The 27151-nt window shown below is 55.5% G+C and overlaps 1 protein-coding gene across 2 annotated transcripts; it reads left to right on the top strand.

The window, feature by feature from the left end:
* ACE (angiotensin I converting enzyme) lies at positions 1 to 20941 on the top strand. Of its 2 annotated transcripts, XM_032266073.1 has the most exons (25): positions 1 to 284; positions 915 to 1082; positions 1998 to 2091; positions 2748 to 2891; positions 3316 to 3507; positions 4064 to 4161; positions 4535 to 4707; positions 5398 to 5621; positions 5948 to 6092; positions 6360 to 6458; positions 6747 to 6869; positions 7232 to 7443; positions 8145 to 8281; positions 9162 to 9320; positions 9592 to 9679; positions 11245 to 11388; positions 11535 to 11726; positions 13852 to 13949; positions 14108 to 14280; positions 16532 to 16755; positions 17034 to 17178; positions 17511 to 17609; positions 19727 to 19849; positions 20149 to 20336; positions 20473 to 20941. In XM_032266073.1, exons 1-25 carry the CDS (start codon positions 30 to 32, stop codon positions 20700 to 20702), a joined length of 3927 nt encoding a protein of 1308 aa, XP_032121964.1. In that variant the 5' UTR covers positions 1 to 29; the 3' UTR covers positions 20703 to 20941. The 2 variants fall into 2 exon arrangements, with proteins under 2 accessions (XP_032121964.1, XP_032121965.1); XM_032266074.1 differs by lacking the exons at positions 1 to 284; positions 915 to 1082; positions 1998 to 2091; ... (7 more) ...; positions 6747 to 6869; positions 7232 to 7443 and adding an exon at positions 7491 to 7975.
* Positions 20942 to 27151: the final 6210 nt, after the last annotated feature.

Raw genomic sequence — 27151 nt, 5'->3', positions numbered from 1 at the left:
GGGCAGCGTTGAGCACTGCGCACCGCGCAATGGGGGCCGCCTCCGGCCACCTGGGGCCGGGGCCGCCGCTGCCGCTGCTACTGCTACTGCTGCTGCTGCTGCCGCCGCCGCCCGCCCTGGCGCTGGACCCCGGGCTACAGCCCGGCCACTTTCCCGCCGACGAGGCCGGGGCGCAGCATTTTGCGCAGAGCTACAATTCGAGCGCCGAGCAGGTGCTGTTCCAGAGAATAGCCGCCAGCTGGGCGCACGACACCAACATCACCGCGGAGAATGCGCGGCGCCAGGTGGGCGCCCGGGCCCGGGCGGGGGCGGGGCGGGGCCGCGGCGGCCAATCACAGCGCGCGGCCAGCTTGCGGGGCGGGCAGGCGGGCGCCCGGGGCCCGAACCCCACCGCGACCCCCCACCCCCGCCCCAACCGTCAGCCACAGGGCCGGAGCGCCAGGCTACTAGCACGGCCTGCGCCCCACCATGCACGAGTTGGATGGATGAGGCAGGCTCCTCCGAGACCGGGATCCCAGGACGCCGCAGCTGGGGACCGGGCAGGGGCCACGGATCCTTCGCCGATGGTGCTGGGCTTGGCTCTGGGGCCCCGAGCTGTCGGGCCGCTGCCTGGTCACCTCTGGACGCTGTCGCTGTCACCGCCCTGCACTGTCCATTCACCTTCCACTCGCCCAGCCTCTTTTTGGTCCCAGTTTCTGCTCTACCGTTCCCATGAGGCAGATTCCCCCTAGAAGGAGGAAACGCGGCTTCCGCAAACTGGTCTTCCGCAGGGATCTCCGCAGGGATCTCCCCAAGGCCCAGGCCCTGGAAGCCCTTGGCCTTCCTCCCCTCCCCCAGCACCATGGCCTCCCCTCTATGGCGTGCACCTAAGCGAGGTCCTCCCTACACCCTCCCTGCGCTCCTGGTGCCCACAGGAGGAAGCAGCCCTGCTCAGCCAGGAGTTTGCAGAGGCCTGGGGCCAGAAGGCCAAGGAGCTGTATGAACCGATCTGGCAGAACTTCACCGACCCGGAGTTGCGCAAGATCATCGGAGCTGTGCGCACCCTGGGCCCTGCCAACCTGCCCCTAGCTAAGCGGCAGCAGGTGGGCTGAGGGCCAAGGCAGAGCTGGGAGCGGCCTCCCACTGCCCCATCGTAGGGGTCGGAGGAGAGCAGCCCAGTAGGGAGGGAGGGACCCTGGCATCCACATGGGCCCTGGCTGAAGGGAAAGCCCAGGTAAGCACAGAATGGCTTCCCAAAGCCCTGATTTTTCTTGGAGACGGGGTGGGGAGCTACTTTCTATTAAAGGAAGCATTCTGAAATAGGAAGCCAAATTCAAGTAAGCTTGTCCCTGGGCTGCTTGATGAGCTTCCTTGAAAGGGTTGAGAAGGGCTGGGTGAGGTAGCTCACGCCTATAATCACAGCCCTTTGGGAGGCTGAGGTGGGTGCATCGCTTGAGCCCAGGAGTTTGAGACCAGCCTTCCCAACATGGCAAAATCCTGTCTCTAAAAAACAATACAAAAAACTTAGCTGGGCTTGGTAGTACATGCACTTACAGTCCCAGCTACTGTGGAGGCTGAGAGGGAGGGATCACCTGAGCTGAGAAGGTCAAGGCTGCAGTGAGCGATTATTGCACCACTGCACCCCAGCCTGTACAGCAGAGTTCCCCCCACCCCTGCAAAAAAAAAAAAAAAAAAAGGAAAAAAAGAGGTTGAGAAAGACAGAAGTCACCAAAGCTGGAGAATGGGAGGGATCTGCCCTCACTGCAGGGCAGCACCAAGCTGGGACTTGACTGTGACCCTGACTTTCAAGACTCCTGTCTCCCACTCCACAGGCTGCCTCCACTGGCAGGAGACTCAGGTGTTAGTGATCAGAAGTGCCCCCGTGCCACTGAGTGGCCTTGTCCAAGCCACATCCCCTCTGTGGGCTCCTTCTTCTAGCAGCGAGGGAAGGGAAGGGAAGGGCAGATGTCCTGGGGGCTGGCTGGTCACCGGGACATTCCTCCCCTCTGACTCCCCAGTACAACATCCTGCTAAGCAACATGAGCAGGACGTACTCGACTGCCAAGGTCTGCTTCCCCAACAAGACTGCCACCTGCTGGTCCCTGGACCCAGGTACCGCCTTGCGGCTCCCCAGCGCCCCCGCATTGCCCTGCTGCACTCGAGACCGTGCAGTTGTGTAGGGTCTGTGGAGAGAGCAGATAAACCCAAAGGCATTGCCCTTCCTCCAACTGGGGCAGGGCAGTGCAGATGCCCCCATGCCCTGCTTCTCTTGGCAAATGGACTTATCGAACCTCCAGCTGGAAGGTTGGAAGCCAGGCCTGCACCCATGCCCCACCTGTGTGTGTGCCTCAGCCTCTCCCATCACCCCTAGGCCTTCCTCCTGGCTGCATGGTTTGCCCTTTGGTGGGTTCTCTCACGTTCCCCAAGAGCCCTCAGGCCAGGGACCCTTCCTGGCTTCCCCTTAAACCCCACTCCAGCCCCATTTACATGCAGCTTTGAGGAAGGCACTCCATCCAATAGGCCACCAAACTTCTGTCTGAGTTTTGGCCTTTGGGTGTCCCCTTGGTGTCAACCACCTTAGATGGTCATGTCTCCAGTGGCAGGAGCCCTGCTTGGGTGTTTCTGTAGCTCCTGGACCCCTCCCACTTGGCTTGTAGGTGGCCCCTGGACGCTGGTGGGGGCGGTGAGGACTGGTGCAGCCTCTGGGGAGGCAGTTGCAGATTTTGACATGTAGGCCTCCTCACCGACCCTGCCTGCCTGTGTCTCAGAACTCACCAACATCCTGGCTTCCTCGAGAAGCTACGCTATGCTCCTGTTTGCCTGGGAGGGCTGGCACAACGCCGCAGGAATCCCACTGAAACCGCTGTATGAGGATTTCACTGCCCTCAGCAATGAAGCCTACAAGCAGGATGGTGAGCAGGCCCTTCCCTGTCCAGGAACCGTTCCAGGTGCCCTCTCGGCTGTACCCTCGGAGCCCCAGCCCAGAGGCAGGCAGAGCAGCTGGGACGATGATTCCAGATGGCCCTGAGTTTCCCAGCAAGTGGAAATGGGACTGGCCTGCACCCAGTGTGCCTGGGCCATGCTGCCAGCCTGCCCCACGTGGCCATCCTGTGGTCGCTCCTGACTCTAGTGCTCCTCTTTGCCTCTGGGACCCTCCAGGTTCTGTTTAGCTGCCTGCAGCTAGTTAGAAATTGTAGAGTGGCAGCCCCCAAGCCAATGTTCCAGCTAGCTGCAGATCCATGGGCCTCAAGCCAGTGGAAGAGCCGACTGATAGCTGAGAGGCTGAGGTCTGAGCCTTTGGGTTCAGCTGCATACCCCCGCCCCCGATGCCCCCAGGCTTCTCAGACACGGGGGCCTACTGGCGCTCCTGGTACAACTCCCCCACTTTCGAGGACGATCTGGAGCACCTCTACCATCAGCTGGAGCCCCTCTACCTGAACCTCCATGCCTTCGTCCGCCGCGCACTGTATCGCCGATACGGGGACAGATACATCAACCTCAGGGGACCCATCCCTGCTCATCTGCTGGGTAAGGACCTGGCCTTACCTCCACATGAGTCCCAGGGAAGTGTTGGTCCAGGGTTGGGGTGGGGAGATGTCCAGGGTAAGGGAAGTCGGGTCATGACCATCACATCTCATGTGTGGGGCATCATACTGTTCGCTTTGCACGCGGCAGACCATTCATGATCCCACTTTATAGATGGGGACCCTGAGGCTTAGGGTCGTGAGGGACCCAGTGGTCAGAGAGCTAGGGGTCAATCCAAAGGCTCTGGCCCCGGGTCCAGAGGAGGAGCCATCAACCTAGTTCATGCCTAAGGAAACAAGCCCCATGGCCCTGCCTCTGGGTTGAGTGGCCAGGACCTGGCACAGCCAGAAAGGACAGTGGCAGCATCTGGCATCCCCAGGACATGTGGCCCTCAGAGGAGTGTGGGTGGGACTGATGTGTGAGATTCCTAGCTGTAAGCCACTCCTGTAGCCCTTGAGGGCCCCAGGGTTCAGATGCTGGCCCCAGGGTGCTGCTCATCGAGGCATGGAAAAGCTGGCACAGCCAGGCAGGAAGCCAAGCTGTCCCCCTCCTCATCTAGGAGACATGTGGGCCCAGAGCTGGGACAACATCTACGACATGGTGGTGCCTTTCCCAGACAAGCCCAACCTTGATGTCACTAGTTCTATGCTGCAGCAGGTAAGCTCTGGGCTCAGGCCTGGAGTGGCAGGGCTGCAGGGAGCAAAAAGAGGGAGTCAGAGATGGGCACAGGGGCGGGAAGGGGTCAGGTACCGAGCAGCAGCCTGGTGTGTTTGTAGGAGCAGTGAGCTGGGGTCGGTGCCCTTGGTGAGGTGCCAGCTCCTCCCTCCAGGCTCCATGGCGGCCAGATAAGAGGAGCAATGAATATTCACTCATCTGCTGTGGGCAGTGAGGGCCCTGCCTCGAGGAGTGGAGGCCACAGAGCAGAGAAGCTTTCATGCACAGGGAGCTGACCCGAGAGGGGGACTCCAGACCTGTCCCCAGACCAGCCAGAGCAGGCTCCTCCTGACCTGTCTCCCCACCCCGCCTCCAGGGCTGGAATGCCACACACATGTTCCGGGTGGCAGAGGAGTTCTTCGTCTCCCTGGGGCTCTCCCCCATGCCTCCAGAGTTCTGGGCAGAGTCGATGCTGGAGAAGCCGGCCGACGGGCGGGAGGTGGTGTGCCATGCCTCAGCTTGGGATTTCTACAATCGGAAAGACTTCAGGTCTACACATGGGAAGAGCAGGGTTCTGGGTCCCTGGGAAAGGCAGGCAGCCCAGGCACGGGGAAGCTGGTTCCCAGGCCTGCATCTACCCTGCCCCAGCACTGGCTGAGAGCTGGTCTATTCCAGGGCTAGGGGGCATAGGAGGCCCAGTAGTCCACCTTTCCTGGCAGCTTTGACAAATAGTCACCTCTGTACCTTGGAACAGAGGAAGAAGGCCAGAGTGCTGGTGAGCCAGGGCAGGGTAAAGAATTTGCTTGTTTCAGCTGGGCACAGAGGCTCACATCTGTAATCCCAGCACTTTGGAAGGCCAAGGTGGGTGGATCACCTGAGGTTAGGAGTTCGAGACCAGCCTAGCCAACATGGCAAAACCCCATCTCTCTACTAAAATACAAAAAAAAAAAAAAAATGCTGGGGGTGGTGGCAGGCACCTGTAATCCCAGCTACTCAGGAGGCTGAGGCAGGAGAATAGCTTGAACCCAGGAGGCAGAGGTTGCAGTGAGCTGAGGTCATGCCACTGCACTCCAGCCTGGGTGAAAAAGCGAGACTCCGTCTCAAAAAAAAATTTTTTTTTGCTTGTTTCTACTTCGGCTTCATGCCCCAGGGTCTCTCAGGTGCCAATCTGCCCTGTGCTCTGGCCCTGCCCTGTCCTGCCCCTCCTTCACCCTCACCCTTGCCCTCTCTATGCACCAGGATCAAGCAGTGCACACGAGTCACGATGGACCAGCTCTCCACTGTGCACCATGAGATGGGCCATGTGCAGTACTACCTACAGTACAAGGACCAGCCCGTCTCCCTGCGCGAGGGCGCCAACCCCGGCTTCCATGAGGCCATCGGGGACGTGCTGGCGCTCTCCGTCTCCACTCCTGCACATCTGTACAAAATCGGCCTATTGGATCATGTCACCAATGACACGGGTATGGAAGGGCGGAGAGGCCCCCGCCCAGCCTCACCTACACCCCGCTCCACCCCGCAGCGGGACCTCACTTGCCCCACTCAGCTCTGCCCTTCTGCCTCCCAGCCCCAAGTCAGGCAGGGTTCAGGATCCACCCAGAGCCTCACAGCGCACACTGAGCCTAGCTCAACACACCTGAGGGTCCTCTTCTAACCAGGGCCCAGGGTCTCGAGGGCCAGCCTTACCTTCTCTGCACCTTCCCAGCCTCACTTCCTGTTGCCCCCCCAGCCCACCACTCCTAGGGGACCCCTTTCTCCCTCTGACCTCTCCCCTCTCATCTCCCAACAGAAAGTGACATCAATTACTTGCTAAAGATGGCACTGGAAAAAATTGCCTTCCTGCCCTTTGGCTACTTGGTGGACCAGTGGCGCTGGGGGGTCTTTAGTGGGCGTACCCCCCCTTCCCGCTACAACTACGACTGGTGGTACCTTCGGTGAGAGGATGGGTAGAAAGCCCTCACCCAGATAGCCCTCCCCAGCCTCCTGACTCAGCCAGTTCTAGCCTCTCCTCTCTAATGATGTCCCCCTCCTGTGACCCACTGCCTTCTCCTTTCCTGCCTGAAACTCCCTCCTCCAGGAAGTCTTCCCCAGTTCCTCAGGATGGGGAAGGGTTGCTGGGTTGGAAATGCCTTTTCTGCAAAAGCTAAATTCATCTATGTGCAACCTCTAGGCCCTAAGACAATTTAACCATCCTTTTCCAGAACCAAGTATCAGGGGATCTGTCCTCCTGTCACCCGAAATGAAACCCACTTTGATGCTGGAGCAAAATTTCATGTCCCAAATGTGACACCATACATCAGGTACTAGCACCCGTACCCCACCCGCCCCAGTACTGTCACACACCCAGTCCCCTTCTCCTCCTCCTCTGATCCTAGTGCTTCATCCTCAGGGCTTGTCCCCATGCTCTTCCTGATCCAAAGGCCTGCAGTTAGAGTGGCCCACTCTCCTGAGCCTGTCTTGGGTCTCCCTTCTCCCACAAGATAACTTCTGGTCCAGCCTCTGCCCTGCAGGAAGCTGGATGGTACCTGGGCAAGGGACCCCTGTTCCTGCCTCCCATGATCTTCCCTAACTCCCACCTGTCCCTGCAGGTACTTTGTGAGTTTTGTCCTGCAGTTCCAGTTCCATCAAGCCCTGTGCCAGGAGGCAGGCTATCAGGGTGCACTGCACCAGTGTGACATCTACCAGTCCACCAAGGCAGGGGCCAAGCTCCGGTGTGTGACGGGAAGCGGGGGCAGGTGGGAGGCAGAGGGGAGTGGCTGGCAGAGGGTATGGCAGGAGGCAGCTGGCTGCTCCGATGGGGTGGGCCGCCGATCACAGAGCTGGACTGATGTGGGTGCCTGTCTCCTCACTCTCTCATCAAGTATTTATTGAGTGTGCTTTCTGGCTGGCACAAAGTGAGACAAATGCCCCCTGCCACCCTCACAGATCCAAGCCCCTGGGGTCTTATTGCCACAGTTCCCACAGTCCAGTGGTGGGGCGGGGGGCGGAAGTGGCCAGGGGCATGTGGGCTGGGGCCCAGGAGCAGACTCCAGCCTGAGTCCCCTGTGCCCATGGTACCCATTCTGCCTAAAAGGAAGGTGCTGCAGGCTGGCTCCTCCAGGCCCTGGCAGGAAGTGCTGAAGGAGATGGTCGGCTCAGATGCCCTGGATGCCCAGCCACTGCTCGACTACTTCCAGCCAGTCACCCAGTGGCTGCAGGAGCAGAACCAGAAGAACGGCGAGGTCCTGGGCTGGCCAGAGTACCAGTGGCGCCCACCGTTGCCTGACAACTACCCGGAGGGCATTGGTAAAGCCCCGAGTGAGGGTGGTGCAGGGCTAAGGCGGGTCCTCAACTCTGGGCTCAGCCCAGGCCCAGGTTCCTGGTCATCTCCCCCCAGCTGATCCCTGGCACCCTGTCCTAGAGGGCCAGGCAGCCCGCCCCCCACCCAGCTCATCAGCAGGGCCTAGAAGTGGGGACAGGCATGTCTTTCCCCCAGCATTCTAGAGAGGGTATGCTCAGACCTGAGTGTCCCCCACCCCCACCTCCAGGGCCAGACACAGGGCTCTATGAGGTCACACTGCGGGCTCCGCTCTTATTGGCCAGGGGACAGTGGCTGCAGGGCTCTGCTCTCCTGCGGCCATGGGTCATGGTTGGGCTACTGCAGGACTTCCCAGCCTCCTCTTCCTGCTGCTGTGCTACGGGAACCCCCTGCTGGTCCCCAGCCAGGCGGTAACCAGACAAGTGACGGTCACCCATGGGACAAGCAGCCAGGCAGCAACCAGCAGCCAGACAACCACCCACCAGGCGACAGCCAGCCAGACATCAGCCCAGAGCCCAAGTGGGACTGTGCAGGGCAGGGGCAGGGCAGCAGGGGTGGGAGAGGGGGGGCCAGGTAGGGACAGGGGCAGGGTACAAGGGGTTGGGAGATGGTTAACAGCTTCGCGTGAGACCACAAACCTGGAGAGGGGAGGGAGAGGCTTGTCTGTTCCCCCCTCTCTGTCCCACAGACCTGGTGACCGATGAGGCTGAGGCCAGGAAGTTTGTGGAGGAATATGACCGAACATCCCAGGTGGTGTGGAACGAGTACGCTGAGGCCAACTGGAATTACAACACCAACATCACCAAAGAGACCAGCAGCATTCTAGTGAGAGCCACCTCCCCACCTCCAAACCTGCACATATGCACAGACACACAGAGATGCTCTCCCGCTCACCATGCACAGCGGGGCTGCCACCACGTTTTAAATTGAATGTTTAAAACAGCACTCAATTTCAGATTTTGGTGGACATTTACTGAATGCCTGAGCAATGCTCCTTTCCTTAAGCATCAGTCTCTGGGAGGCCGAGGTGGGAGGATCACTTGAGGCCAGGAGTTGGAGACTAGCCTGGGCAACATAGCAAGATCCCGTCTCTATTGAAACAAATAAACGAAAATCAATCTCTAGTAACAGAATAATTTGTACATACATAAGTGGTGCTCAAGTCATTTTTTAAAAGACTGAAAGCCCCCGTTTGTCTCCCCTACAAAAGGGGGCTACGCTTCCTCTCTCCCCTCCTCCCCTGCCTGTTTGGCTGAGCACAGATTACGCCACGGTGAGCCACACAGTTACTGTTCCTTGGCACTTCAACCTGTTGCCTCATCTTTTTCTCAACAGCCTTGCAAAATAGTCGTGATCTTATTCCCATTTTACAGGTGGAATTTGGTATTAACTCTGAGGTTCAGAGAGGCCACAGAGCTAATAGCAAGCTGGCTCCTCCCTAAGAGCCTTTAAGACACGTGGGGGGCTTCTCTTCTCTGTCCCTGCCTGAATATGCGTGGCTTGACTGAGGGCATCCGGGGAGGGTGAGCACTGCACCGAGGACATCAGCAGTCCAGCTTGCAGAGGGTCTTAGAGGCAAAGGCTGCAACTTCATTCCACTGCCCCTCACCGCCACCTCCAGTCCTCAGCTCCCCCGTGGGGCCTCCTGCTCAGAGGCTGTTCCAGAGCTCCTGGGCCCCATGACACCATCCCCCTGTGCCCTCAGCTGCAGAAGAACATGCAGATAGCCAACTACACACTGCAGTACGGCACCCAGGCCAGGAGGTTTGATGTGAGCCACTTCCAGAACACCACTATCAAGCGGATCCTCAAGAAGGTTCAGGACCTAGAACGGGCAGCGTTGCCTGCCCAGGAGCTGGAGGAGGTGTGTGGCTTGCAAGGAATGGGGAGAGGTGAATCCTGGGGCGGTGAGCCCAGCACAAGGTCTGGACTGGCCTTCATGCTGCTTGATACACTCGATGAATCAAGTCATGGCTTATGCCATGCGATGTGCACCTCGGAATTGCTGAGAAGGCAGCGCTTGCCAGCTCTACCTGTCACCCCCCTCCCCCCCAGCCCATGGGATCTGGGAGCCGTGCAGGCCGCGGAGAGACGTAGAGGAGTACAGCTCATTGCCTCTCTCCTTCCTCCTGCAGTACAACAAGATCCTGTTGGACATGGAAACCACCTACAGCGTGGCCACTGTGTGCCACACAAATGGCAGCTGCCTGCAGCTCGAGCCAGGTGAGAGCTCACATGTGAGAATGAGGTGAGGGCTGGGGCTGGCAGGGGCCCGGGGGTGCAGGACGAGAGCGAAGAGTTGGGCTCCACTCGCTCGTGCGGTCAGCATGTCCAGGAAATGCCCTTCCTTGTTTTCCATGAGGGAGGCTTCTCTGCCCACTGAGAGCCAGCACCTACTTCATACCATGCCCCCATCTGCTGCCCTCCCCCAGAGCCGCCCTCTGCATAAGGGTCCCTGCTCTCCTGTCCTCGCTGCATGCCACCCCTCAGAGCAATGGGATCTCAAAGTTGTATTTCATGGGCCTGGACTCCATTGGGGGAAACTCATGGACTCTAGCTCCTCCTGGCCCCCTTTTGTGATCCTGCCCTTCACTTCCTCACCTTCTCTGGCTTTCCTGGACCCCTCTCCCAGTGACTGATAAGGAAACTGAGTCACACAGCCCCTGAAAACGCCAGACTAGAATCTGAGCCTCTGATTCCTCTCACTTCCCTCCCTCACTCCGCCACTTCCTGCTGTCCTCTCTGCTCTCTCCACTGGCTGGTCCTTACTGCAGCCCCTTAGAAAGAGCGCATCCCTGACATGGACCCACACACAGATCCCTCCCAGCTCCCTCTCAGCCCACCCTCTCCAGGCTTGGAGAACTTGAGGCATAAACATTCCTCCGTAAGTAATCTCCACCCAGAAATGGATCTTTCCTGTCCCAGCCCAGCTCCCACATTAGAACAATGACATATAGAAGGGGAAATGAAAAATAAACAGGAAAAACAGTTTTCCCAGGATGGGGTTTGGACTACAAGTTGTGAATGTGGGTACGCACACGCCAAGTGCGAGGGAGGCTGGCGGGGCGTGGTGGCTCTCACCTGTAATCCCAGCACTTTGGGAGGCCAAGGCAAGTGGATCACTTGAGGCCAGGAGTTTGAGACCAGCCTGGCCAACATGGTAAAACCCCGTCTCTACTAAAAATACAAAAGTTAGCTGGGCGTGGCGGCAGACACCTGTAGTCCCAGCTACTTGGGAGGCTGAGGCACAAGAATCACTTGAGACCAGCCTGGGCAATATGGCAAGACCCCATCTCTAAAATACAATGGGATTGGGATTTTTAAGATATCTTAGACCCTATCTCTAAAATACAAATAAAATACAAAAAATTAGTTGGGTGTGGTGGTGCACGCCTGTAGTCCCAGCTACTAGTGAGGCTGAGATGGAAGGATCGCTTGAGCCTGCAGTAAGCCATGATGGCACCACTGCATCACAGCCTGGGCAACAGAGTGAGACCCTGTCTCAAAAAAAAAAAAGAAAGAAAGGAGAGAGGCTCCAGCACGCCCCTCAGAGGGCTGCTGAGGCTCTGCAGTTGTCTGCAGCCCGTGGCCCCAGGCGGGGGACCATAAGCCGCCTCCAGAGAGCCACTCCCATCCTTTCTCCCACTTCTCTAGACCTGCTGCCTATACAGTCACTTTTATGTGGTCTCGCCAATTTCATTCCAGCTCTGAAATTCTCTGAGCTCCCCTTAAAAGCAGATGGGAGGTGAGCTAAGGGCTGGAGCTCAAGCTGTTCAACCCCCTATCAGATCTGACGAACGTGATGGCCACATCCCGGAAATACGAAGAACTGTTATGGGCGTGGAAGGGCTGGCGAGACAAGACGGGGAGAACCATCCTCCAGTTTTACCCAAAATACGTGGAATTTATCAACAAGGCAGCCCGGCTCAACGGTGAGACCCTCCTGCCAACACCACTGGTGCTCCAGTCCCCTCAGGTTCCTCAGAGAGGTCATCTGCAACCCCAATAGGGAAAGGTAGGTCCCAGGAGGAGGCAGGTGATGAGGAGGTGGGAGAGCCTGGCTGTGTCCCCTCTGTAGGCTATGTAGATGCAGGGGACTCCTGGAGGTCTATGTACGAGACGCCATCCCTGGAGCAAGACCTGGAGCGGCTCTTCCAGGAGCTGCAGCCGCTCTACCTGAACCTGCATGCCTACGTGCGCCGGGCCCTGCACCGCCACTACGGAGCCCAGCACATCAACCTGGAGGGCCCCATCCCTGCTCACCTGCTGGGTAAGGGCACACATCGGGCTTGGAGGAGGGTAAACATGAACACTGTGTGGGTGAGGGTGGGGACAGGGCTGACTAGAGGGTAGGGAGCCGGCTGGGGAGTGAGAGACTCCAGCCCTGGCGGAAGGTTGCCCAGGCTGGAGAGGGGTGGGCACTGGGGATGGGAGCCCCCTGCTTGCATCTGATGCCACATTCACTGCAGACCCATGTTGGGCAAGTCACCATGGATATGGGGGAGAAGTTAATGATCTTGTTGGGGAGACCACAGCACCCACCACAGCTCACAGTGTGCAATCCTGGAGGGCGAGGAAGGGGCTGCGAGCGGAGCTGGGGGAGGCTTGCCAAGAGGTGGCCTGTGAGCACGGCCTCGGAAGATGACAGGGTTTGACGGGTGGGAAGTGGGGGTTGGGAAGACAGGCACAGCGTTTAGGGCAAGGGAACTGGAACAAAGAAGAACCTGAGGATGTAAATCCTCTTCAACCCCGGACCCTGTTTTGCCACGGGCTGCAATCTCAGACACCCCGAATGTGTGAAGTAGGTGGTGGAGGACAGTAAGGGACAGCAGGGACCGAAGCAAAGCAGAGGCCACTGGTTCTCTGTCCCTATTGGGATGTTAGGAATACTTTCCTGGGACAGAGAGACAAGACAGGGCACCAGACCATTTCGAAACCATAAGGGAGGCCCCAGAGGGCGGTCTGGCTGTGGGTCTAGCCCCTACATAGGCTGCGAGTCCTGCCCTCTTCAGCCTCTCTCTGCTGAGACAAAGAACATCTGGTGATGTCACAGTGGAGGTCAGTTCACCAACTGGGAAATGCAGGCCCCAGGTAGAAAAGCAACGTGCCAAGGGTGGCCTGGGAGCTGGGGCAGAGCTGGCCCTGACAATTGGAAAAAAGGGAAAGGGAACCCACCACTGGTGCTGTCTCTCTCTCTCTTTCTCTCTCTGGCTCCCTCTCTCCCTCTCCTCTCTCATGTCCCCTCCATCCCTCTTCACTCTAACCCTCTCTCACTGGTTTGCATTTTAGACTTCACCTGATGTCAGCTGAAGCTTCACCTCCCTTGGCCAGGAAAGAGCCTTGCGTCTAAATCTGTTTCCGAGCCTTCCACTCATCCTGACCTTCTTCCTTTTCCTCTGTCCTGGAGAATTAGGCTCTTTTCTTAACCCTAGATTCAGAGGCATCAGCCTCTCCTGAAGGAGACGGCTGGTTCCTGCCAGGGTTACTGAGCTGCAGACAACTCCGACCTCAGGTGGCGCGGAGGGGACAGGCAGGGTGGCTGGTGAAGAGAGTGGCCTGCCAGCCTTTCAGTCCCAGCCATGTCACTTAGGAGCTGCAGAGCCCTGGGCGAGGGGGTCACTTAACTCTCCAGCCTCAGTTTCCTTTACTAGCCAAAGGGAATCATGACAGTACCTGGATGCAGACAGGATTGAAAGTGAATCTACACAATGCTCCTGGCACAGAGCCAATAAGGGGTGGCCACGGGGTGTAGGTGTTCTGAGGACCTGTAATGTCCTCACGTGTCAGCGGTTGCTAGTCACACTGGTCTCCACTGCTCATGGACAGTGAAGACCACCTGGATGCCCTGGTAACCAGCAAGGCCCCACCTAGAGCCAGGGCAGTAATGACCTACTGGGCTGGATCTGCACACTGAAGATGTTGTATGTTAGATACCTCCAACCTTGCAAACAACAGGTGCTCAAGAAATGCCGCTATGGGCTGGGGACAGTGGCTCACGCCTATAATCCTAACACTTTGGGAGGCCAAGGCAGGTGGATCACCTGAGGTCAGGAGTTAGAGACCAGCCTGGCCAACATAGTGAAATCCCATCCCTACTAAAAATACAAAAAATTAGCCAGGCATGGTGACAGGTGCCTGTAATTCCAGCTACTCAGGAGTCTGAGGCAGGAGAATTGCTTGAACCCAGGGGCGGAGGTTGCAGTGAGCCGAGATTGTGCCAGTGCACTCCAGCCTAGCAGATAAGAGCAAGACTGAGTCTTAAAAAAAAGAAGAAAAGAAATGCCACTATGATTAGCAGGACTGGGATCTGGAGCACTCTTCCTGCAGGAGGGCACTGAGCCTGAGAAGTAACATTTGTCCCTCCTCTCTCTGCCATCCCCCTCACCCGCCTCCAGGGAACATGTGGGCACAGACCTGGTCCAACATCTATGACTTGGTGGCGCCCTTCCCTTCAGCCACCTTGATGGACACCACAGAGGCCATGCTAAAGCAGGTCCGCACCAGCCCAGGGGAGGGGAGGCCCTGCAGGGATGGGAGGGGCCCTCTGATTCAGAAGTTCCCTCCAGTTTGGCCCTGCCCCTGTGGCCCCCACCGCAGCATGCAGTCTGTCCCCAGAACTCCCAGTTTGGACAGAACCCCCTCTTCTTGCAGGGCTGGACGCCCAGGAGGATGTTTAAGGAGGCTGATGATTTCTTCACCTCCCTGGGGCTGCTGCCCGTGCCTCCCGAGTTCTGGAACAAGTCGATGCTGGAAAAGCCGACCGACGGGCGGGAGGTGGTCTGCCACGCCTCGGCCTGGGACTTCTACAATGGCAAGGACTTCCGGTACATCCAGCTGGGGCCAAGGCCTCGTTCCTGAGCCCCATGGGCAAGGGAAGTGAGCCAAGCAAAGGCTCCACTCCCGTCCCCCAGCCGGAGCCAGCAGGGTGGGACGGGGACAGGGCCAGAGTTTGGGACTGAGGGTCTAGAGAGGCATTGGCTTCTGTCAGGAAAACCCCATCCACCTGCCTGGGGGCTTCTGAAGCGTGCAACAGCTCTGTCAGCCTGGCCACTGGGAAGTGCTCAAGGTCCCAGTCCTGGGTTTGAGCACAGTGGGCTGCCCAGCCTCCCTCCTTATGAGCAGCCCCTGCAGAGAGCTGGCCTCTCCCTGGAGGCAAGTGCTGTGAAATACAGAGGCACACAAGCATGTCAGGGGCTCTGCACAGATCCACTCTTGCCCCTGACAGAGGCTCAGAAGCTGCCTTCCTTGGAGGATGGTGTCTTAGTTACCTATTGCTATGTAACCAAGCACCCCAGAGCTTAGCCGTACAGAACAATTAGTTGGCCAGGTGCAATGGCTCACGCCTGTAATCCCAGCATTTTGGGAGGCCAAGGTGGGTGGATCATGAGGTCAGGATTTGAGATCAGCCTGGCCAATATGGTGAAACCCCGTCTCTACTAAAAATACAAAAATTAGCTGGGTGTGATGGTGCACGGCTGTAGTCCCAGCTGCTCAGGAGGCTGAGGCAGCAGAATGGCTTGAACCCGGGAGGCAAAAGTTGCAGTGAGCCAAGATCGCGCCACTGCACTCCAGCCTGGGCGACAGAGCAAGACTGTCTCAAAAAAAAAAAAAAAAAAAACAGTTGATTATGCTCATGGTTTTATGGAAAGCACACAGTGGAAATTGCCTTTCTCTACAGGCCCCCTCCACTGGGGACAGTGCTCACGGCCGGGATGCCTCAGTTTGGGGCCATCTGTCCAGAGCCTCAGTTGTGGCTATTGCTTGAGGTCCTCAGTGTTTCCCATGAGGCAGATGTTGGGGCACATGTTCCCGCTGGCCTCTTCGTTCAGACGTCAGGTGCCTGGGGTGGGATGGCTGGAACAGCTGGAGGTGGGTCAGGAGTCTCTCCAGGCTAGCTTGAGCACCCAGCATGGCATGTGAGGTGGGCAGATTTATTTATTACCTGGTAGCCAGTATCCCCCACGGCAGCCAGGTCTCAAGGCTAAGTCCAAAACTGGCCCAGAGTCACTTCCGCCATGTTTCATTTGCTACAGCAAGTTACAGTTCACCCAGATTCAAGAGTAAGGGGAAAAAGTCCCTCCCTCTGGGAAGAAGTGGCAAAATCTGTCACAGCTGAAATGTCTCTTACAAGGAGAGCAGACATGGGGAGCCTGGAATCAAACCCAATGGGCCCTTCCAGGCATGAGGACTGCAGCCGCAGGGTTGAGAGGAGACAGAATCAGGGGGATGAGAGCCCTTGTGGAGTCTTCCCTTTTGTGGGGAGTCGAAGGAGAAGCTGAACACATCCCAGCCTCGTTGTGGCCAGGATGCTGACAGCTCTCCCCACTCCACTGATGAGAATGACAGAAAAACAGGATTCACCTGAGACAAAAGGCTTCCGATTAGATCCAACAGAGAATTCCCTGCACTTTGAATTGGCTTGCAAAACAAGGAAGGGCTGGGCGTGGCGGCTCGTACCTGTAATCCCAGCACATGGGGAAGCCGAGGCGAGAGGACTGCTTGAACTCAAGAGTTTGAGACCAGCCTGTGCAACATAGCGAGCCCCCCAATTCATAAAAAATTAATAAATAAGCGAGAAGATGGGAGGATTGACAAGAGACAGTCGAACCTTGTGGTTTGGCAGCTCTGCAGCTGCCGTTCATCCTGGCCGTAAGAATTCTTGGGTTGAATAGGTTTGTTGCTGTTGAGCCACGTGAGATGCAGAATCACCCAGACAGTTGTTTCCTTCAGGGAGGAAGCCACTGGCCACATGTTTTAGAAAGTACACAGTGTCCTAGTGCCTCTAGAGCAAGCACTTCGTATAGTCAGAAAGCAACAGGTGGTGGAGGCTGCAGTCATTCAGGAAAGTGGGAGGCAGAGTGGCCTGAATGACCTGACTGTAGGGGCTTCTGCCCCTGGATTCCCTCTTTCTCAGGCTCACTCAGCACTTCCCCTCCCCCTCCCTCCCTCAGTGCTGTGTTCCTGCCTGCTGCAGTGCTGGGGTCTGCCCTGGGTATAGCAAGGCCTGCTGTTCTTCTCCCCAGGGCTTCTCACTGTTCTTTCCCAACGCCCTCTTCCCCACTCCGCTGTTCCCAGGATCAAGCAGTGCACCACTGTGAACTTGGAGGACCTGGTGGTGGCCCACCACGAAATGGGCCACATCCAGTATTTCATGCAGTACAAAGACTTGCCCGTGGCCTTGAGGGACGGTGCCAACCCCGGCTTCCATGAGGCCATTGGGGACGTGCTAGCCCTCTCAGTATCTACACCCAAGCACCTGCACAGTCTCAACCTGCTGAGCAGCGAGGGTGACAGCTTTGGTGAGAGAGGGGCAGGAGGCCCTGGTGGGCTGAGGGCCAAGAAGGGGTGGTGAACTTGGGAGGTGGGAGAGGGGCACTTAGTGGCCCATGAGCAGAGGCTTGGGACAGAGCAATGGGGAGGAAGGGAGCCACCCAGACCAGCCCAGGAGGCAGGTCACAGGGCAGGGAAAGGTACAGCAGCCCCTCCCCTCCCCCGTCACAGGCACACCAGGGCCGAGCCGCTAGGACCTGGCAGGGGCCATGCACAGGTCTGACGGCTGGGCTCCCTTCCATTGCAGAGCACAACATCAACTTTCTGATGAAGATGGCACTGGAAAAGATCGCCTTCATCCCCTTCAGCTATCTCGTGGATCAGTGGCGCTGGAGGGTATTTGATGGAAGCATCACCAAGGAGAACTACAACCAGGAGTGGTGGAGCCTCAGGTTCTGGAACACTCCCATGGGATATGGGCCGGGGATCTCTTCGGGTGCCTGCGTGCGCCTGAGCGTCTCGATGGGCCAGGGTAGGGAAGTGTGTGTGTGTGTGTGTGTGTGTGTGTGTGTGTGTGTGTGTGTACGATTGTGGCTGTGCATATGGCATGTGTGTGTGTGAGTGATGGGGAAATGGGGTGACTGTGCACAGAGGCACAGCATGCAGGAGAATGGGGTAGCCCCAGCGTAGCCCCAATTGCAGGGACCCTCCTTGAAGTAAAAAATGCCACCCCTAGCCCGGTTCCCCCCAAACTCACCTTCCAACATATATTCCCACTTGACAGGCTGAAGTACCAGGGCCTCTGCCCCCCGGTGCCCAGGACTCAAGATGACTTTGATCCAGGGGCCAAGTTCCACATTCCTTCTAGTGTGCCTTACATCAGGTAACAGGGGAAAGGCAGGAGGGTCATGAGGGGCAATGCCCACAGCTTTGTGTTTAAACTGTGGCCGCTGTCCAGTCCACAAGCTCTGCCAGTTAGGACAGACCTGGGCGAGCCGGCTGCAAGTGCAGGTGCCTGGGCCACTCACCCACTGCCAAGGCTGATAGTTGTTTTCTTGAATATTCTTTTCATGAGAGTCTGGACCATCCAAATACTTGAACAGAGAAACTCAATCTAATAATTGGCTAATGGTTACCCGTTAACTTGGTTAAGTAGTTAACATTAACCATGACTCATGGCTGGATCATGACCTCAGCACTGTTGTTTGGTTTGGTTTTGCTTTTAAAACAAGGTTGTGATTCTTTTACTATTATTGAACATTGCCTGTGGTACAGTTTGAATTGTACCTGGAAGCCCTTCTAGACACACTAAAATGCAGGGTTGGATAACCAGTTAAGTCGGGAGGTGGGGTTGCTGGGGCAAGTTACAGTCACAGGCTGGGGTCAGAACTGGGTTCAAGCCCAGCCTCCATGACTTTGTTTCCTTGAGAAATTCCTCAATTTCTTTGAGCTTCTGTTTCCTCACCTGTGAACCTTGTTTCACAGGATGCGCAATGGCTAACTTCTTAGCGTTCCGTCTCATACACAGCCTGCTCAGGAATGGGTGGCCAGGACCTCACTAATAGTCACTCTCTAGGGGAACGTGCCCGCATCCGCATGCTAGGTCTGCAGGTCACATGGCCACAGATGAGTGTGCCCAGCACAGCCCCTCTCTTTCTGTGTCCCCCAGGAGAGCACTTGTTGAGGGCTGGCAAGGCTGGATGTGGGATCTGGGGCCTCTCTGCAGGCTGGCAAGGCTGGATGTGGGATCTGGGGCCTCTCTGCAGGCTGGCAAGGCTGGATGTGGGACCTGGGGCCTCTCTGCAGGCTGGCAAGGCTGGATGTGGGATCTGGGGCCTCTCTGCAGGCTGGGGGCTAGATGTGGGACCTGGGGCCTCTCTGCAGGCTGGCAAGGTTGGATGTGGAATCTGGGGCCTCTTTGTAGGCTGGGGCTGGAGAGACCTCAGGCTGGAATTCCAGGAGCCCCTAGGCTACAGGGAGCCCAGGCCACCCAGGAGTCTAGGTACAGAAGGCAGTGAAGGCCACCCCCAGAGGGCTGTGGCTGTCTCTGGCCCTAGCCTCCTGTGGTCCCTGGAAGCCCAGCAAGGGGAGGGCCCATGCCCACCTTGCCTCTTGGTATCTGGCACGATGCCAGCACATCATCAAGTGCTAATAACTGATAGTGGGATGGATGAAGTCTGTCCCCCAGAGTCCAGGAAGAGGGCGTCCCTAGAGCACCTCAGACAGGCCTGATCTAAATGGTGCTCCAGAGATGACCCTTATGACAGGGCTCCCGCCTGCCTGCTGGAGTGGTCCCTGGGATCCCCAGTCAGCTCTGGCTGTCACCTGGGAGCCGGCTGGCGTGGTGGCTAGCTTCCCAGCTTCATGTAGACAATTCTTCAAACAGGGGCAGGCAAAGGAGACTTGGCTGCTCTAGAAAAACATTCCATATTCTGGCCAGCAGCCTCTGCAAAACACTTTTAGGAAAGACCAGTGAAGTCGGTGGTACATGGCTTGTACCCAGCATTCAAGACTTTAAGCCAGGGAGAATCCTCCAGCCTTGACTGGCAGATGTCTACCAGGGAACTCCTGATACTTTGGATAAGATTATGTAGGACTGGCTTTCCTGCCCAGACCACCCTACCAGACCCACATGGCCCATTTGGCCACACCTTGCCTCTACTTGCATGTACCCAGGGATGGAGACCTCACTGCCTCCAAAGTTGCCTGCCAGACCTCTGAAGGGTCCTGCCCTGACCCCATGGAGCAGGCCTTCCTGAGATGTGGAGGCAGCCCTGTGAGTGGGAGGCATGTACACAGGCACAGTAGGAAGAGGCTCAGACAATGCTAAAGCCAGGAGGTGCTCGCCCTTATGGCAGTGGGCAGGGCCGGGGGGTCTCGGCTTTGCTGTGCCCATGTGACTTGGCACACATCATAGGTGCTGCGCAGAAAGGCCTGGGGCCCAGTGGCACAGGCCCTTCAACCAACTCCACCCCGGGCCACGGCCACCCTCTGCTCCAGGTACTTCGTCAGCTTCATCATCCAGTTCCAGTTCCATGAGGCCCTGTGCCAGGTGGCTGGCCACACGGGCCCCCTGCACAAGTGTGACATCTACCAGTCCAAGGAAGCCGGGCAGCGCCTGGCGTGAGTGTCCTCAGCCCTCCTTTTCTATGCTCTGGCCTGCTCCTCCGGGCCTGAGGGGTCTGTCCACCGGGGCTCATCTGGGAACACTTGCCGTTTTGGCTCTTGAGCTGGGAACTCCCACCTGCAGCTGGGCGGGGCCTGATGTTCCAGGACCTGATGTGCCATCTTCGTGGGCAGCTGGAGCCCTGGGGCCCTGGGACAAGTTTTAGCTGGGAGAGGGGTATGGAGAGTGGGTGTTAGGCTGGGGCAGGAGGGGCCGTGTCCTTCTGACTCAGCCTCCCTGTCTTGTGCCTCCCCAGGGCCGCCATGAAGCTGGGCTTCAGTCAGCCGTGGCCAGAAGCCATGCAGCTGATCACGGGCCAGCCCAACATGAGCGCCTCTGCCATGCTGAGATACTTCAAGCCGCTGCTGGACTGGCTCCGTGCGGAGAACGAGCTGCACGGGGAGAAGCTGGGCTGGCCGCAGTACAACTGGACACCCAACTCCGGTACCGCCACCCACCCCGCCTCCAGCCCCAGGCCTGCACCCCCTCCCCAGGCCCGGCGGCCACGCGGCTGACCTTGGAGCCCTGGCCCTGCCACGCGGCCTCGCCCTGCCCATGCTGTCTCCTTGCTTTCGATCAGCTCGCTCAGAAGGGCCCCTCCCAGCCAGCGGCCGCGTCAGCTTCCTGGGCCTGGACCTGGAGCCACAGCAGGCCCGCGTGGGCCAGTGGCTGCTGCTCTTCCTGGGCGTCGCCTTGCTGGTGGCCACCCTGGGCCTCAGCCAGCGGCTCTTCAGCATCCGCCACCACAGCCTCCGCCAGCCCCACCAAGGGCCCCAGTTTGGCTCTGAGGTGGAGCTGAGACACTCCTGAGGTGACCCGGCTGGGTGGGCCCTGCCCAAGGGCCTCCCACCAGAGACTGGGATGGGAACACAGGCGGGGGACTGAGGACGCTCCCCAGCCTGCCCTGCTCCTCCCACCCTGTCCCTCTCCCCATCCTGTCCTCATCCTCTAGACCACCAGCCGCCCCAACCCTTGCCTCCTTCTCCTGGCCATGGAGCCCCACCTCTCCAAGTCTCTCTGTGAATATAATTAAAGGTCCTGCCCTCCCATCTGAGTCTGTGTCCCTCACAGGGAAGCCAGGGACAGGGCCAGGGACAGGCTGCTATCCTGTCCCCTGGCATTCAAGCATGTCTGTTTATTGGGCTTCTTCCTCCATCCTCCTCCAAGAGCCAGGGAGAATCCCCAGAGCTCTGCTCAGCCCCTCCTGGCCAGCACCTGTCTTCCCGCCAGCCCAGGCAGCCGGCCACTGTCCTGCCACCGCAGGCAGCCCCTGTCGGGCCCAGGCACTGACCCAGGAGGACTCTGATAAGCCGACACCCTGAGCTGCTGGCCTCACATTTCCACAGGCAGTGGAGCCTTTCCCTGCCCCACAAATGGCCAGGTCCCCCCAGGGAAAGGCTCCTGGCTGTCATTGGCTGCCCTCGGAGAGAGCACCCTGGAGGGCCTGCTTCATGGAGGGTGCCGACTGGAGGGCGCAGACTGGCCTAGTGCTTCCCTCAGCTCCTGCCTGTATCAGCTCCATGTCCCCCTGCTCCCGAGGACAGCCTTGGCTCTCAGACAACCACTCCAACACGCTGGGGCAGAGGGGCCTCCCACGCCAGAGTGTTGCTGTGGCTGCCCCTGCACGGGGATGAGCTGCCAATGGCCACCCTGCTAGCGTCCCAGCACACAACTCCCCACGCCCCACATCGGAGGGAGTGTCATTTTGAGGGACATTTTTATAACTTTTATGTACATGTTTATGTGGAAATTTGGAAAATGCAAAAAACTGTAATAAAAAATAAAAGCCCTTTATGTCGACATCAAGAGGTAAGCCCTGCTGACATTTTGTACAACTTGCCGGAACTTCTGTTCTCAGCACATGTGTATTTTAAATGGGCTCACACTATTTACAGTCATATACCCTTTTACCATTTCATACAACTATATCTGTCTTTTCCATATTTAAATGCCAGACTTCGAACCGGGGCAAATAGAAGTTGGTCCATTTGCTGGGGCCAGGAGCTTCCTGGCCACCCTGGCCCCTCTGTCGAACTCTCCACCCTGAGTCTCTTCTGTGCTTTGCTGATGCCTTCACCCTAGCCAGGTCCATCTCCCAACGTCCCCCAGTAACATTAGTCTGTGGCTTCTGCCCCCTAATCTCCAGCTGCCACGCATGTCTGTGTGCGTCCGCGTCTGTGTGTATGTTGCACACAGGCTTGGCTATTCAGGCCCGTTCCATAAGGCAGGATGTGGGGCTGAGGTATTTTAGGATTGAAAGAGGGTGGAAGTTTATGATTACGTAGGACAATGGAATTTATAAACACATCCTCTAAATAAAGACTTCTTGAATTATCCCCCCTTTTCCCAGCCTATGTTTTGAAAGCTCTTTGTTTACCAGACAAAGGTCATCGTCATATAACCCCATTTCCTTTTTTTTTTTAGACAGAGTCTCGCTCTTATTGCCCAGGCTGGAGTGCAGTGGCGTGATCTCGGCTCACTGTAACCTCCACCTCACAGGTTCAAGCGATTCTCTTGTCTCAGCCTCCCGAGGAGCTGGGATTATAGGCCCCTGTCACTATGCCCCAGTAATTTTTTGTATTTTTAGTAGAGATGGAGTTTCATCATGTTGGCCAGGCTGGTCTCGAACTCCTGACCTCAGTTGGCCTCAGCCTCCCAAAGTGCTGGAATTACAGGTGTGAGCCACCGCGCCCAGCCCCACTTTCTATTTTTATGAACCACAAAGGTTCATGCTGCCTGTCAGAGCTTTCAAAACCCAAAGGACTGTGCTGCAGCTGGGAGAAGAGAAACTCCACACGGCATGGGCATGGGCCTGGCCAGCCTTTTACTCTGGACTTTTTGAAATAGTATCATTCTTTAGATGTCTGTCTCTGCTCCCTTGGGTGAGTAGGGGATGAGTGGGGGATACCTAGAAGGTAGCAGAGGAAGACGAGGTGGCGACAGGAGGAGGAGGTGCCAGCCCAGTGTTTTCTGTTTCTCAGCCCGGTGGCCCTGAAGGCTGAGCCTATCCCCATGCTGTGCCTGCCAATCTGCTCTTGGGTAACCAGCTCTCACCTGTGCTGGCTACAGGTGGTGGTTGCCAGACAGTTTCTCTGATCACCGCACCCCTTCCAACCCTCCACATTCCTCCATCTGCCCACCCTGCTTCCTACCCCACACTGACTTTTAACATGAGTGAAAAAGTGCCTAACCCCACCTCTGCACTTCTTACCTGTGTGACCTTGGGCAGTTTGCAGTCTGCATTTGCTTTCCTATGAAACAGTTCTTATCAACCCTCTCGGGATTGCCATGAAGATGAAATGAGATGATATACAAAGTCCTAGTACAGAGTGTCTTCTCTTTATAATGAATGTGTCATCTGAGAAAGCTAGTTTCATCACATCCCCAGGTGAGCCAAGTCCAGATCAGTCACCTCACTTGAGACAGGAAGAGGACCCGGGGCAACCGGTGATGGAGCTGGACTGAAAACTCACATCTCCCAGCTGCCTTCCAGGAACTTTCCCACCACATGTCCTTGCACAGTCGGTCAACTATCTTCTCACTGGGAGCACACGGAGCTTGTCCACTGGGGTCCCACAGCTTGCCTCAGTTCCGGGAGCACTCAGCCATCTCCCCAGGTCACCTCTCCTCATCCTCCCTCCCATGTCACCTCTGCCTCATCCTCTCCCTCATCCTCCCTCCCCGTGTCACCTCTGCCTCATCCTCTCCCTCGTCCTCCTTCCCGTGTCGCCTCTACCCACTCCTCTCCCTCATCCTCCCTCCCCATGTTGCCTCTGCCTCATCCTCTACCTCATCCTCTCCCTCCCATGTTGCCTCTGCTTCATCTTCTCTTTCATCTTCTCCCTCATCCTCCCTCCCTGTGTCGCCTCTGCCTCATTCTCTCCTTCATCCTCCCTTCCCATATCGTCTCTCCCTCATCCTCTCCCTCATCCTCCCGCCTCTCCTTCGAGGACCCCCATGAGACCCTACCTGAGGCTTTCTGTCTTGCCCTCAGTCTCCTAATTCTTGCTCAAAGCACTCACCCCGTTTCCTGTCCTCTGTACCTGGCGATTCCCTAGCTGTGTCCTCAGGCCCAGTGCTTCTGATTTTTAGCCTACTGCTTAATCTGGCCTTCGAGGGTTTTATTGTTCCAATTGAATTCCTATGTTTTTCATTTAGCATCCCTGTTTCTTTCAAACCTCCTGTGTTTTCATAAAAGCCTATTTTTGCCTCACAGATTCTGTTCTCTGATCACTTTAAAGACCTAGTTTTTTTTAAATTGTGGCAAAATATACATAATGTAAATTTGCCATAGTAACTATTTGTAAGCATACAATTCAGTGGCACTGAGTACATTCACATTGTTGCATCATTGTGCGGCCATCACCACCCTTCATTTCCAGAAGTTCCCTCTTTCTTTTTTTGAGACAAGGTGCCCCCAAAAAAGGTGCTTACTCTGTTGCCCAGGCTCACTGCAGCCTCGACCTCCTGGGCTCCAGCAATTCTCCCACTTCAGCCTCCCCAGTAGCAGAGAGCACAGGCATGCACCACCACACCCAGATAATTTTTTTTAAGTTTTTAGTAGAGGCCAAGCGCAGTGGCTTATGCTTGTAATCCCGGCACTTGGGAGGCCAAGGTGGGCAGATCACTTGAGATCAGGAGTTCAAGACCAGCCTGGCCAACAATGGCAAAATCCCACCTAAATACAAAAATTAGGCCAGATGCGGTGGCTCATGCACGTAATCCCAGTACTTTGGGATCGAGATCAAGAGATCGAGGTCATCCTGGACAACAGGGTGAAACCTCGTCTCTACTAAAAAAATACAACAATTAGCTGGGTGTGGTGGCATACACCTGTAGTCCCAGCTACTTGAGAGGCTGAGGCAGGAGAATTGCTTGAACCCAGGAGGTGGAGGTTGCAGTGAGCCGAGATCACGCCACTGCATTACAGCCTGGTGCCTGGCGACAGAGCAAGACTCTGTCTCAAAAAAAAAAAAAGGAGAGAGATCCAGGATGGCTGATTACTAGCAGCTCAGGATTGTAGCTCCCAGTGAAAGCGCAGAGAACGAGAGGACGCCACATTTTCAGACAAATTTTTGTTGCTCACGGACCAGGAGATTTCCAACAGACGAGCCCCACGAGTCGCCAGCGTGACTCTTATGGCCTGCACGGCGGTTTTGCCGGCGCCCCAGCGCAGTGGTTCTTGATGCAGAGTAAATGGGACTGGGTCCCCTTTTGGTCGACGTTTGGAGCTCCAGGAAGGCAAAGTCGCCTATTCAGCTGATTGAAAAAGGGACTCAAGAAGGAAGCCAGACCGGAGATTCCCAGGCAGAAAAGCACCACGAATCTTATCGCCGCTGTTTTGGCTGGCGCAGTGGGTTGCTCAGATTCCAGCGCTGGGAATCAGTAAGTTGGACGTCCACTCAGAGACCTAATTTGAAAGTCAGTAATTACAAAGACGACAGGTGGATAAATTTACAATGATGGGAAGAAACCAGTGTAAAAAGGCTGAGAATACCCAAAATCAGAACGCCTCTCCCTCTACAGGGGATCACAGTTCCTAATCAACAAGGGAACAAGGACTGATGGAAAATGAGTGCGTTCCAATAAGAGAATTAGGCTTCAGAAGGTGGATAATAAGAAACTTCTGTGAATTAAAAGAACACGTTCTAGCCCAATGTAAAGAAACTAAGAACCTTGAAAAAATGTTTGATGAAATCCTAATGAGAATAGACAATCTAGAGAGGAATGTAAGCGAATTAATGGAACTGAAGAATACAATACGAGAACGCCGCAAAGTAGGCACAGGTTTTAACAGTCGAATTGATCAAGCAGAAGAAAGGATATCAGAGGTTGAAGACCAACTTAATGAAATGAAACGAGAAGACAAGATTAGAGAAGAAAGAGTAAAAAGGAATGAGCAAAGTCTCCAAGAAATATGGGACTATGTGAAAAGACCTAATTTACGTTTGATAGGTGTACCTGAATGTCATGAAGAGAATGAATCCAAGCTGGAAAATATTCTTCAGGATATTATTCAGGAAAACTTTCCTAACCTAGTAAGGCAGGAAAATACCCAACTTCAGGTAATACAGAGAACACCACAAAGATATTCCTCAAGTAGAGCAACTCCAAGACACATAATCGTTAGATTCACCAGGGTTGAAATAAAGGAGAAAATTCTAAGGGCAGCTAGAGAGAAAGGTCAGGTTACCCATAAAGGGAAGCCTATCAGACTCACAGCAGCTCTCTCAGCTGAAACCCTACAAACTAGAAGAAAGTGGAGGTCAATATTCAATATCCTCAAAAAAAGAATTTTCAACCCAGAATCTCATATCCAGCCAAACTAAGCTTCATAAATGAAGGAAAAATAAAATTTTTTGCAAGCACTCAGAGATTTCATCAACACCAGGCATGCTTTATAAGAGCTTCTGAAAGAAGCACTATACACAGAAAGGAACAACCAGTATCAATCATCCCAAAAACTTACCAAAAAGTAAAGAGTATCTCCATAATGAAGAATCTGTATCAACTAATGGCAAAATAGCCAGCTAGCATTAAATGACAATATTAAACTCACAAATATCATAAATACTCCTAAATTTAAATGGATTAAATGCCCCAATCAAAGACACAGACAGGCAAATTGAATAAAAAGTCAAAACCCATCGGTTTGCTGTATCCAGATCCATCTCATAAGCAAGGACACACAAAGACTCAAAACAAAGGGTTGGTGGAAGACTTACCAATCAAATGGAGAGAAAAAAAAAAAAAAGAAAAGAAAACAGGAGTTGTTTTCTTTTTCAGACAAAATAGACTTTAATGGTAACCAAGACTAAAAGAAACAAAGAAGGACATTAAATAATGATAAAAGGATCAATGCAACAACAGGAGTCAATGATCATAAATATATACGCACCCAATATAGGAACACCCAGATACAAAAGACAAGTTCTTAATGACTTATAAAGAGACTTGGACTCCCGCACAGTAATAGCGGGAGACTTTGACACCACATTGTTAATATTCGACGGATCAACAAGATAGAATATTAACAGGGAACTCAGACCTGGAACAAGTAAACTCAGTGAATATTTATAGAATTCTTCACTCCAGGTCCACAGAACATACATTTTTCTCAGTATCAGATTACACCTATTTTGAAAGTGATCACATAACTGGAAGTAAATCACTCTTCAGCATTTGCATAGCATTTCACAGACTTAAATGAAATATTGGTTGGCTGTTTGTTTTTTTCTTCCCTTATTCCTTCCTGTCTC

This window comes from Sapajus apella, unplaced genomic scaffold (genome assembly GCF_009761245.1).
Source record: "Sapajus apella isolate SASKATOON/1434 unplaced genomic scaffold, GSC_monkey_1.0 scaffold153, whole genome shotgun sequence".
Lineage (NCBI taxonomy): Eukaryota > Metazoa > Chordata > Mammalia > Primates > Cebidae > Sapajus > Sapajus apella.
Note: the sequence above shows the minus strand (reverse complement) of the source record. Positions and strands in the feature narration are given on the sequence as shown.

Coding starts and splice junctions, on each gene's coding strand:
- ACE (XM_032266073.1), top strand. CDS start 30: ATGGGGGCCGCCTCCGGCCACCTGGGGCCGGGGCCGCCGCTGCCGCTG. Junction 5,622..5,947: donor TCATGTCACCAATGACACGG/GTATGGAAGGGC, acceptor ATCTCCCAACAG/AAAGTGACATCAATTACTTG. Junction 11,727..13,851: donor CATCCCTGCTCACCTGCTGG/GTAAGGGCACAC, acceptor ACCCGCCTCCAG/GGAACATGTGGGCACAGACC.